This window comes from Marmota monax, unplaced genomic scaffold, assembly GCF_021218885.2.
Source record: "Marmota monax isolate L192 unplaced genomic scaffold, Marmota_monax_Labrador192_F-V1.1 WCK01_AAM20220418_F8-fsc00004, whole genome shotgun sequence".
Taxonomy (NCBI): Eukaryota; Metazoa; Chordata; class Mammalia; order Rodentia; family Sciuridae; genus Marmota; species Marmota monax.
Genome location: NW_026692881.1, coordinates 25,499,807 through 25,512,874, shown reverse-complemented (window position 1 = coordinate 25,512,874; position 13,068 = coordinate 25,499,807). Strand labels below are relative to the sequence as shown.

The window sequence follows — 13,068 nt, the reverse complement described above, 5'->3', positions numbered from 1 at the left end:
CAGTTGCTCAGGCTGGCCTAGAACTTGCGATCTTCCTGCCTAGCCTCCCATGTAGCTGAAAAATGCATAAAATGTCCCCTGCTGAGGGGACAGAAATCATGTCAGCTGGGATGGTAGGGCAGGGACAGGGCGCAGGTAGAACAGGCCATATCAATTACTACTACTGAGGCTCAAGAAGTCAGGAGACCAGAGTACTTTGAGCCATAAACTCAGAAGGACAGACAGATGTCCTAGAAACAGCCAGTGTCTGAGGGATAACCTATGATGTAACCTTTTGGTCTTCCACAAGCATTTGTTTCCCTGAGTCTCAGTTTCCTTTTTTATACAAGTCCCCAGAGTGCAGGGAACTGGTGAGAAAGAAATAATAAAAACCATGTGTTTCATCCCAGGCTGGAGAGGCCCATTCACAGCACCTGCACTAAATAAACTCCAAGGTGGCTGTGAAACCTGCAAGATGGTTTTATGGAGACAGTTACAGGCAAAATGCACCTTAGGCAGGCGCAAGAAAACTATTTACAGCCCGAGAAGGCCCCAACAGCCCCTTCCAGAAACCTGATTACGCTGTTTATGACTATTCAGGCGGCCAAAGAGCAGGAGCCTCTGCTCTGTCAAATGGCGGCAGCTTAGGTGAAAGGGAACACCCATCTCTGAAGACCCTGGAGTGAGGTGGGAGGGACTGGGGACAGACACAAATACCCTGCCACCAGCAAACACAGCACACAAGTATCACTCCACTGTCAAAAATAAACACCGAGAGTCAGGCAAAGTGGTACACGCCTGTAATCCTAGCAACTGGGGAGGCTGAGGCAAGATCTCAAGTTCAAAGCCAGCCTCAGCAACTTAGTGAGGCACTAAGCAACTTGGTGAGACCCCATCTGAAAATAAAAAAATAAAAGGGCTGGGGATGTGGCTCAGTGGTCAAGCACTCAAAAAAAAAAAGCCCCAGTACCAAATAATAACAACAACATCAAGAAATAAACATGGAGTGAAATGTCTGGACTCCAGCAGAGACAAGGCAAGTTTTTTAAATTTAGCCCAGCTGTTGCCAGAAGAGCTGGGTGGTGGTGGTGGTGGCCAATGGTTTTTGGGGTCAGTTGAGATCCAGAGCAGTTCAGCTATGTTCTACAGGCTCCATCCCAAAGCCCCGGGGGGCTTGGTTCTCCTGCTTAAATACAGGGCGCTTCAGAAGCAGTAATGGCTCTTTGCACCACAGACAATAGTGATCCTACAGTGGCAAATTCCTGGCTATGCCTGATTTTACCCAACAAAACATGTTTCTGAAAAGATGTACGTGAATGGAATTCAACAGAAGACCCTGGCACACGCCTGTGGGGGGAAAAGCATCAAAGCCCTCTCGAGATCTCTGAGGGGGGTTACCCTCTCCTTGTTAAGGCCTTATTTTCTGTATGAATTTTCACAATAAGCATAACATTTGTATGCAGGAAAATCATAAATTTGTATGCAAAAGAGGCTCTCGGCACTCACTGGAGCCTGGCAGAGCACCCTTTGGTAACAGCAGAGTCAACCTTTGATGCCTGCTTGTCTTTGAAGATCAGTATTTGTACAAAGAAAAAAAAAATCAATAATCTATCTGTGGGACTCTCCAGCTCCTTAAAGGAGTCCTGAAAAATGTTTTTCAGTAACTGATCAATCAGCTCTTCATTTCTCAACTTGTCTTCACATGTTAATACATTTGCATTTCAGGTTTTCCAAAAGAGAAATATGGGTGCCTTCAATTCCATTTGCCAAAAATGGCTAACACGGCTCCAAAATCTAACAGAAGGGTGTGAATGAACATCAGCCATTGGTAAAGCAGGAACTGATTGGGGCAGCCTTTGCGCTCTCCCCCAGATGTCCTTGGGAAGGCTCGAGTGACCAGCAAGACTTCAGAGAACTTATAATGAGAAAGCCAGTCAAATAGTGCTTTCCCCTTACATGGAGTTTATAGAAAATGCCTTCGAATGCCTGAGTTCATCTTGGGAATGCTGTCCCAGTGCAGAAGAATCTGGATGCCCCACATGACTGGCCTCTTTATCTTGCTCCATGGTTGGCTGAGACTAGGGAAATCCCTGACACCCCCAAGGTAGCCTCAGATCTTCCTAAGCAGCTTATGGGGTGAGAGAGGGAGGGAATGGGGGACTTACGGGGGAGGAATCATTGTATGCAAGTGCTCTGTCTTCTACTGAGCTACATCCTTGGTCCCTCCAGTTCTCTTTATAAGGGGCTCAGTTGATGCCAACTCTCTGTCTTGTGCCCAGACCTCTAGAAGTGGTCTGTGTACTAGCTCTGACCCTTGGGCCATTTGTCACCCAGTCCCGCCCTCCTATTTCAGTTACAGTCCCCTCCACCTCAGTGCCTGGGGTTGGAGTCCCAGGGCAGGATGTGGGCACAGATGCCTCTGTTACACATAGGGCCTGGAAACCCCCCTGTGCCCTGGGGGTCAGGGCACAGAACATAAAGTTCTGTTGCTAGGGGTCTGTCCTTAAAGACAAAGGACCTCACACCAGTATTTCACTTTCCTGGGACTGACCCAAAGCTGCCAGTGACCTGGACTTGGCTCTAAGTGGTGAGAATGCAGAAAGAAACCATCAAATTCTCTTTCATGAAAATGTGGGCTTCCAGACAGGTGCTATCTCAAAGCACTTCTCCCACACAACATCACAAAAACAGACTTGAATAGACAGACTCTGGGGTCCGGACAGGCCTCGTGTGTGGTGACGAACCTCCCTCCTCCCTACTCACTCACCCACTGGGTCTAGAAGCTACACTTCACAGCCTGCTCTTTCCCTGTTTTGCACAAATGCCCCAACATGTGGAGGAGACTGCACGTGGAGGGCGGCTGCAGAGAGCTTATGCACAAGGAGAGAGAAAGGCTGCAGCTCCACTCAACAGAAATTGAAAAACACAGGCAGAGGGAAGAACACTGAGCCAGGCGCCCTCTAGCTGGGTGCGGCCACAGGCGCATTTTGCTTTGTAACCGGTTTGGCCTCATGTCCCATGTGCCAGAGTGGGAGGCTGCACACAGCAGGTGTGCAAGAAGTGTAAGAAAGGGAGTGTAGTGTAAGAAAGGGGGTCACAACCGTTGGGCAAAGGAAAGATGAAGCTTTAGGAATTTGAGGTACTAAATGCATGTTATGCAGAGAGAACAAAACTAAAAACAGAAAACAAAAATCATTAGATGGCACCAATCATTTCCCCAAGGGGTCAGCAAACACAATTAGTATGTGTTCCCTACTGCCCAAAACTCTCTTTTTGGCTCAAGTTTCAGAATTACCCTCACACAGGGAATGACCTACTTTAATAAAACATCAGAAATGGTTTTAGAATTAAAAAAATAAATAAAAGCTCAAACTTCGTTTTGTTTTCTAAACCAGTGCTGAGTGCTAGAGAGCCAGTGAATGCCTTTGATTTGAAGAATTTTGTCAGCTTCTTCACGCATGTTTCGATACTAGCCGGACTGAAGGCAGCACCTCTTGGCTCCATCTAGGGATGCTTTTCTGAAGGACACAAAGCCTCATCCTCACAGCCGCATCCCAGACTCCTCTGCACCACTAAGCCCAGAAGCAGAAAGTAAAGCAAATGCTTTGGGGATGACAATGGAGAAAAGGCTTCTGTACTCACATTTGTCCCAGAAGGAAATGCAGGATTTGACTGAGCAAATGGCCTTGCCGGAATGGCTGCGTATGATGTTCCAAGATTTGAGGCATAATCTAAATCATAAGTGATACAAACCAGGTGAAAACTTTGGAGTCATGCTAAGGACATACATGGGATGAGAAAACTAAAAATTTCCTTTTAACACATTTATTAGTGATTGGCATGATTACATCTCTGGGCATGTTGTAATCAGCAATACGTGTAAGTATGAAATATCTCTGGGAATACTGATGCATGCTAGTGGCTTGGGATCTGTTTGCTTTATAAATGCATAGGAAGGATGCATCAGAGAAGTCCTGGTTCTTAAAGACAGGACATAACAAGCCTGCAGTAGCTGACTGCAAACTGTGACCTGTAGGGCTGTGCTCACCTTCATTTCTAGCAGGGCTGTAAACAGCTGTGCCAGTCGGGGAACCACACAGCGCTCCCTCTGCCGAAGCCAGTACACACCGGATGTCAGCACTGGAGAGAGGTGAGAAGGTGAACCAGTTTCTCAATAAATTAAATGAAAAATTACCTTACGCCCCCGCAATTACACTCCTGGGTACAGACCCTAAATAGTTGAAAACAGGTCCTCACACAAAAACTTGTACACGACTGTTCATGGCAGCAGTATGCACATGCTGAATACTGTGAATATTATTCACAGTAATAATATTCTGTGAAGCAACCCAAATGACCATCAAAAGATGAATGGTTAAGCAAAATGTCATACACATGTAGTGGAATATTGTTCAGCCATGAAAAGGTCTATGTGTGAATGAAGCTTCAAAATATTATGTTAAGTTTTAAAAAGCTAGTCACAAAAGGTCACATAGGATTCCATTTACCTGAAATGTCCAGGAGAGGCTAATCCTTAGAGACAGAAAGCAGACGGGTGGTTCTGGGAGGTGGGGGAAGGAAAGGGGAATAGCAGAGACTTAACAGGTTTGAGGCTTCCTTTGGGGGGGAATGAAGATATCTAGGAACTAGATAGTGGTAATGTCTGCACAGCCTCATGAATGTGCTAAACGCCACAGAATTGTAAATTTTAAAATTATTTTTAAGTTGTGATAAACCACAACATAAAATTGACCATCTTCGCTATTTTGAAGATACTGGGTCAGTGGCATAAAACACGTCCACACTATTGTGCGGCCACCACCGCCATCCATCTCTAGAACTCTTCATCTTGCAAAACAGAAACTCTGTGTCCACCAAACACTGACTCTCAGCCTCCCACACCTTGGCAACCACCATCTGTTTTCTGTCTCTATGAGTCTGTCCTCTCTAAATGCCTCCCACAAGTGAAATTACGCAGTACATGTCCTTTTCTGATTGGCTTATTTCAGTGCAATGTCTTCAAAGTTCAAGCATGCTGAGGTATGTTTCAGAATGTCCTTTCTTTTTAAGGCTGAGTAATATTCCACCGTGTGCACAGACCACATTTTGTTACTCATTCATTTGTTCCAGCTGCTCTTGAATTCTGGCTGCTGCGAATAATAAGGGGAGATCTTATGAATGGGCCCATTTCAAAATACAGAACCCAGTTGTCTATTCTACACCCCTGGGCCAGACCCTCTCTTCTCCACCTCCACTGGTCTCTAGGTATCTTCTTGGGCTGCTGAGTGTCTATTCTCAGCATGGCAGTCAGGGACCTGTCCTGGAGTCTGAGCACATCACTGCTTTGCTCAACCGTCCAATAGCTCCAATCACACAGCAGCACTGAGTCTTCACAGTGACTGGGGGCTCTGGACCCAGGCCTTGGTACTTCCCTGTCTTCTCTCCCTGTCTTTCTGCCCTGGTCACATTGGATGTTGTCTAGTATCCCAGGTCCACACCATCTGCAGGGCCTTCAAACCTGCTGTCCAGTCTGCCAGGAATATGTTTCCCCCAGACAGCCCCAGGCTCATTCCATCCTCTCCTGAGGTGTCCTCAATGAAGTCTCTTCCAAATGCCCTCTTTGAAATGCAAGGACCAGGCCCTCAGTGCCCACGTGAATGCACACACATTTCCCACCCTGCCCCAGTGCTGCCTTCTGCTTAGCATTTACCACCAGGAATGCTAGTTTTTCATTGTGTGTCTCCTCTGCATTGAGTGTAAGCTCCTCGTGGACAGAGACTTGGCCTATTTTGTTCTCTGTGGTTTCCCTTGCACCCAGCACAGAGCACAACAGACAACGGGTGTTATAAATTTTGTTGAGCGCATGCATGAATCCAATCTCTGGAAGAGCACTTACTTTTCAGAGAAGACCAGGCATTTCTGAGCATGCAGCTTCCCCTTCACATGCAGCTCCCAGTCCTAGGCCAGAAGGAAAGAAAAATGACTAAAGTAGAATTGCATCACAGGGAGGCAGAGGATGAGTGCAGAGTAATCATCAGGCAGGGAACACAGAGCTCCCAGAGGCTGGTCCAACCCTGCACATGCACATCTTCCTCTCCCTCCCTCCGCCCCCCTGCTTCTGCCTCCTCACCCTGCCCTCACTCCAGGGGCCCCTGGTCCATACATCCCATGCCCATCTTGGACAGTAACCCAAACTTCACAGTCAGACTCCTTCATCCCCTTTCATTGGACCCTGGGACCCACCTGCTGCTCCTTCTGATCTTGCAGAGAGAACACACCCAATTCTGTAGCCAACTGGGAGATTCTGACCAGTGGACTCACCAGTAAAAAGGCCTTAGAAAAGGATTATGAGAGACACAATCCTTGAGCACCTCCAGAGTTATCCAGTTCCCTCCCTAAGCTGGAAGTGAGAGGGCATGTCCCACCAAGTCACAGGGACGCACATGGATGATCTGACCCAGGCAGAGGTGAGTAACACCCTGTGATGTGACTCCCACTAAGGAAGGACTTCATTATATTCCATGACTGAATGAGAAATTGGAGGCAGGACAGTCCAGTACCTAAGAGGCACAGGCTAGGGGCGGGTCAGACACGTTTTTGGTTTTGGTTTCTGCAGTGCTGGGGATCAAATCTAGGGCCTCACACATGCTAACGAGGACCCACCACTGAGTTACATGCCACGTTTGAATCTCTCCTCTGCCACTTTCTAGATAGGAGGTCTGAGGTGCGTCATTTCATCTCGGTGCCTCAGTTTTCTTGTTTGTGAAGTGAAGATAACCCCAGGTATACCTCATAGAGTTACCCCAGCACACAGAAAGGGTTTAATATATGTCAGTTATTACAATCATCATCGCTTTGGAATATATCACTGCATCATCAATAAATTTGGGGGGGGATAATTACACTATAATGGGATTTTATTTATAGCAGTTCAAAGCATCTTAAAACCAGTGGGAAGGTGTCATGAGGCTGAGGCCCCTTATAATAATTTGTCTAAGTCCCACCTAAAAATTGCTCCCTGCCCATGACTCCAAGTTTCTACATTTTCTTTTCCTTTCAAACTCAATACAATGCTTGTACTTGAGGAATAGTGGCTTCTAGGCCCAACACAGAGGAACAGCCCTCCACAAGGAGGCAGGAGACAAGTCCCAGAGCCCTTCTCTGCACCCCAGGTGGGGTCATTCCATCTCCTTGGGTCTCAGCTTGCTCATCTATAAATGAGGCAAGGAATCTCTCACTGGCCTTAAAGCAAGGCCACGCCCCTGACACATTTGTGAATTCGTTTAGTTTCTAATACCTGTCATCTTAATCAAGAGTCCTGGCAAGGTTCTGTTCCCTAGACCCCAAATGTTCACCTTCTGGCACAGCTGGATGGGGCCGGGAGCCTGAGTAGGTTCCCAGCTGTGGCTCCCAGCCTGCCCTGGATGACTCACCTTCAAGTCAAACACCTTCTTGTCACACATGGTACAGATGTGCGGCAGGTGAAGGGGTGCCACACCGTGGAAGTCGTTCAGCTCGTGAGCCTGCAGGGGCCGCACAGACAGCATGGCCTGCTCCTCCTTGGCCCGCCTCCGGGCACCGCTGAAACCCTGCTTGCTGTTGTTGAGCCGACCCCCGAAGGAGGGAGGGGTCCTGTCTGAGGTGGGTTCCTCGGGGTCATACAGTTCATAGGGCTGGCTGGGCGGTGGAGGCCACAGGCTGGGACCTGCTGTAAGGTCAGGTTTGTTCTGGCCAGAGAATCCAGGGGGGCTCTCCCACTGGCTGTTTGCACCCTGCAGCAGGGCCCCTACCTCGCCTTTCATGCCCCCAGTTTGCTCAGCTGGAAATCCACCTGCCACGTGGGACCCTTGGGCATTGGGTCCATAGAAATCTTTGGAAAAGGCAAGTTGACCATCTTGTCCTGCATGGCCATAGTGCCCTTCGTAGGTCACACTGCCTGAGGCAGAGGCTGAGGCTGGCAGGAAGCCGGGCTGACCGTCTGTCTCAGAGCCGTATGCCTGGCCAGTGCTAGCTTTGCCATACTCGTAGAATCCCGTGGTGGCTGGAGCAGTGCCCCCCTTGCCAATGCCCAAGATGACTGCCGGCTGGGCAGGGGTCTGAGGCATCACCCCGCTGAAAGGATGCATCACCACGGCACTGGGAGGCTGGCTGGGAAGGCTTACAGAGGGTCCTGGGCCTCGTGTCTGGTTAGGGGGTGAAAAAGCAATTGCACTCGAGGGAAACCGGGCGCTGGGTAGGGCTGCAGCATGCTGGGGCACTGCAGTGTGGCTGTGGGGGGCACCGAGCACAGATGGATGCCTCAGCTGGTTGAAGAGAGGCTGGGACATGGCCACTTTGGAGAGGACTTGGTTCAGCACCGTGGCGGCCGCAGTATTGTTGGTGACAGCTGTCTGTGCCAACTTCAGCCGGTGGAGGGTGAGCTGTGCCTGCAGTTGGGCCAGCTGGAGACTGGCAGGCGAAGGTAGCAGAGGGTTCGGATTTCGCACAGAGAAGGGCTGCTTGTCCAGGAGCTTGGCGGCACTGCAGGAAGACGAGAGGTCTAGGTGCACAGCTGGCTTCAGTGAAGGGGACATGGGACTGTTTTTGCTTATCTTTGGTCCCCCTCCCCATAAAGAAGACCCTTCTATGTGGGTGCCACTTACAAATGAGTTGAAAACACCTAGGCTTACAAGTTTTAAAAAGACACAAGTGCCACTGGAAAATTATATGACAAAACGTGCCATCTCCCTGGTAATTAGAAATACAAATGGAAACCATTAGAAACAAAAATTACCTTGCAAAACAGCCAACATTAAAAATATTGATGATAATAAAAATAGAACCAGTGCTGGAGAAATTAAGTGGAAGTGATACCTTTTTTCTTTTCTTTTCTTTTTGGCACTGGGGATTGAGCCTAGGACCTCATGCATGCTAGGCAAGTGCTCTCTATCACTGAATCACTGAGCTACATTCCCAGCCCTGGAGAGGTTACATGGAATAGATAGAATGTCAGTACTAGTCTGAATTCATACTGCTTTGGTAAAAGGTAGTCTGGCAATATGAATTCCTCACACCCATATTTTATACCCAAAATTCAATTCTACAAATCTATTCTAAGACAAAATATCTGAAGATATTTAACATTATATTGTTTTAAGAGTTCCAAGTTGAAAATAACCAACATCCAATAGTGGGAAGATGGGATTTGATCTGAGTAAATTATATCTACATAATTAAACATCAAGTAATCATTTACTAATGATATTTAAATTTCTACATTATTATGTAAAATTTAAGACATTAAAAAAAAAGTATATCCAGCCAAACAGGATGGCACATGCCTGTAACCCTAGTGACTTGGAGGTTGAGACAAGAGGATTGCAAGTTCAAGGCCAGCCTCAGTAACTTAGCAAGATCCTGTCTAAAATTTTTTTCAAAATTTTAAAATAAAGGCTGGGGATCTAGCTCAGAGGTAAAATACCTCTGGATTCAATCCTCAATACCAAAAAAAAAAAAAGTTTATTCAGTTTCAAGCCTAATATAGAAAACATTCCAGCATGCTAAAGCCAGCCCCCTTGGGTCCTTGCTCTCCCCATCCCACCCTGCCCATCATTGCTAATGATAAACACTATCTTGAATCTTTTAGGTAAAGTCACCGGTTACAAAAACAAAAATTAAAAAAAAAAAAAAAACATTTAATGACATGAGAAAATCCATATGCTCCAATGTTAAGTGAAAAAAGCAGGTTTCAGATTTGCACGCAGAGTGAACTGTATGTATATCTTTGCCAAACTTATTTTCATCCTTGTCCTCATTTCACATCCCAGAATAACAACTCAGCTCTTAAACCAACTAACATAAGCAACAACCCAAAAATTACAAGTGAAAAATCTAAATTCGGGGTAGTAGGCATGAGTTAGCTCTCATGGAATCTTATGGGACAGCAAGGAGGGAATGGTGTTCTGCCTGACATGGGCCATTCAGGTGATCTATGTCGGTTGCTTATGGTGTTTTGTGGACCAAATGAGGACACTTAGTCTGGAAATGAGATAGACTTTGCCAGAAAGTCTGGGATGAGTGGTTACCAGAGTCAGGGCTCTGAGGTCTTAAGGATCCCTTGTGGGAAGTGGGTATAATCAAGAAATGTGTTCAACATTTGATGAACTGGACTTCTAAGACATCGGAATGGGAAGAACAGGCCTGTGGAATCTGAAATCAGGACTGCCACAGACAGGGCAGGCCATGCAGTCAGCATGCTCGTGAATGGGAGGTGGGGCGGAAATCCCCAGCTGGGACAGTTTAGTCTCCTTTGTCCCAGACACTGTGCAACAAAAGTCCAAAGGGAGAGAGCAAAAAGGGAGAGAGAGGCTCAGGTGGGGAAAAAGAGGAGATGTGTGGAAAGTGGTGGCATGTCACAACTGTCCCACTTTGGAGACAGGCCTGTTGTACCTCTTCCGCTTTGGAGTGGAAGTCGGCTTCTGCTTAGGTTTGCGCTTTGCACTGGAGGCAGTGTGGAGGTGGAGAGGAGGAAGGGGAATAGGAGACACTGATCACATCTATTATGACACAACGGTGTGGCCAGAGCTTAGCCTGTGTCACCTCATTTGGTCATTTTCACCCCAATTTTGCAAGGCAAGAACCTACAGCTCGGAGGGATTAGATGGCCTCTTTAGTAAACATTCACTTTGGTGAGGATGGGTGTTGAGCATGTAGGCTTTGAAAAGAAGAGAAGCATCAGGCAATTAAAGTATGTAGTCCCTTTGATACACCCTCATCGGCTGTTTCCTGTCTTATTTGAAGTGAGTTCCCAGAACATCAGACACACCCACATTCAAATGCAAGTACAAAATACATCTCAGAGCCATATAAAAATGATGCTATCGTTTGGAGGTGAAGTGTTCCCCAAAGGCCTGGTGGTACCCAATGCAGCAGTGTTCGGAGTCAGGGCTTTTGGGAAGTGATGGATCATGAGGGCTCTGACCTCATCGTTGTACTAATCCACTGATACCTAAATGGACCCCTGGGAGGCAGTGGAGGCTGTGGGAGGGGGGCCTGGTTGGAGGAAGTAGGTAACTGGGGAGCATGTCCTGGAAGGGTATTTCTTGTCCCCTGCCATACACGCACTCTCTCCCCTGCTCCCTCTCCCCCTCCATCTTCCTCTCCTCTCCCCTTCCCGGCCACTGTGAAGTAGGCTGCTTTCCTCTGCCACACCCTTCTGCCTTGGGGTTCTTTAGGCCTCACTTCGGGCCTAAAGCAATGAAGCTGGTCGACCATGGACTGAAGTCATGAGCCAAAATAAATCTTTCCTACTTTAAGTTGTTTTTCTCAGGTATTTTTCACAGTGACAAAAAGCTGATTAACACAAATGATCTTGTTACTCTTTCCCATTTGTGTGAAAAATCAAACACTTGCTGTGAAGTTGTTAAAGAGCCACCCAGCTAGCAGACCTGCTGAGCTCCAAGGGCAGAACAAGCTGGCATTTTAAGATACTGGGAAGGCCAAGGTGAAGGGTAGTTATAGACCTTTTCTTTTTTTTCAGGGAGGTGGAGTTGCCCTGGTTGTAGCCAAGCTCTAGGGACTCCAGTGTGGCCCAGCACAAATCTTGGCGGCAATGGAATGGGGAGGCACTACAAAAATACAAAAGAAGAGGATGGTCAAGTCTGATGATAGATTTCGACTTGGGTAGCATTAGGTAGTTCAGCTTTAGAAGAGCAATTAAGCTTAACTCAAAACCCAGCCCTCATAGGGCCAACTCTTCCTACCAGGTTTGTCCAGCACACAGACTGCCCTTACTAACAAGGCGATAATGAGGTGTCAATTTGGTTTCCATGACCAGAGTAAGACAAGGTTGGTTATGTTTTTTCCAGAGAAGTCAGCTCTGTTTTCTCCACTCGCATTCTGGGCTGAAGAGAGATCTTGCTGGAGATTCCTCTTTGCCTTTGGAAGGCCACGGGGGGGAAGAGCTATGTTCCCAACCAGGAAGGCTGACCACGCTGGGCATTTGTACATCAGCCACAGAGAGAAGTGCTTTTCAGAGTATGCCCAGGTTGCAGGAACTTACCCACTCAGATCCAGCATAAAAAAACAAGAGGGCTAGCCAGCACTTCGCTTACCTAATACCTACTGTCCCAAACTATATTTAACCTTCACTAGAAGTGATTTTACATGAATCATAGCTAAACACCTCTTTTGAACTAAAATCTTCATTAGGAAAAGACTCATCATCCTATTAAAGTAAAAGAAAGGCAAAAACCTAAAATTCTTAGCTTGCAAGATTAACAACCTGAAATTTCAATGCATCTAGTGATATAGAGTGATACTTATGTACCGTTTTGCTGTTTTGTTTGAAGTGAGTTCCCAGAACATCAGGCCCACCCACGCTCAAATACAAGTACAAAACACATCTCAGAGCCAGATAAAAATGACTTTGTTATTCTTTCCCATTTGTGAGAAAAATTAAGCTCCACAAAAGAAAGGATATGTGTTGGAGACAACTTGGATTTTGCCAGCACGCCACCTCCCACGGGGAGGGCACTCAGTGACTTCCATGAACAGAAGGAAGAAGGAAGGAAATGGCCGTGGCTTTGAGGAGATGTGTACATCTCATGTGAGTACACATTTCTCTGAATAAAGGCCCTTGAATAGTTCAAAAAGGGGAATCTAAGTATGCCCAGAGAGCAAATGGATTTTGCTGTTGTACAGCTAAAGCATGTAAGTCAGTAGATGGTCACCCACCTAGGGGACTATCTATAATTTCCCATTCCAGCACCGGAGTTTCAATACACTCTTCTCCCTAAGTCTAGGTTCTGAAATTGACTGGGATAATTGAATTATGATCCACTGAAGATGTCCATTTTCTAAATCCACAGCCTGTGACTGTTACCATACATAGTAAAGAGGACTTTGCAGATGTGATCAAAATAAGGATCTCAAAATGGGATAAGATTAGCCTGAAACTATCCAGGAATGCCCTATGTAACCACCTAGTCCTTATAAGGTAGAGGCAGGAAGACTGGAATCAGAGAGAAAAGATATAAGAACCAGACCAGGGGTCAAAAACAGGGAGGATGCTTCAAATCCCCTGCTGGATTTGAAGGTGGAGGAGGGGCT

The 13,068-nt window shown here is 46.8% G+C and overlaps 1 protein-coding gene across 4 annotated transcripts in view; it reads right to left on the bottom strand.

Annotated features, from left to right (window-relative positions):
* The window catches only part of Rbm20 (RNA binding motif protein 20), a 181,785-nt gene that overhangs the window by 44,520 nt on the left and 124,197 nt on the right, over window positions 1-13,068 (bottom strand). For all 4 annotated transcript variants that reach the window (XM_046450427.2, XM_058581300.1, XM_058581301.1 and 1 more), the window contains 4 exons: window positions 7,413-8,499; window positions 5,876-5,937; window positions 4,028-4,119; window positions 3,622-3,710 (listed from right to left, as the gene is read on the bottom strand). In XM_046450427.2, the coding sequence (XP_046306383.1) occupies window positions 3,622-3,710; window positions 4,028-4,119; window positions 5,876-5,937; window positions 7,413-8,499 (1,330 nt within the window). The remainder of the gene's footprint in view (window positions 1-3,621; window positions 3,711-4,027; window positions 4,120-5,875; window positions 5,938-7,412; window positions 8,500-13,068) is intronic.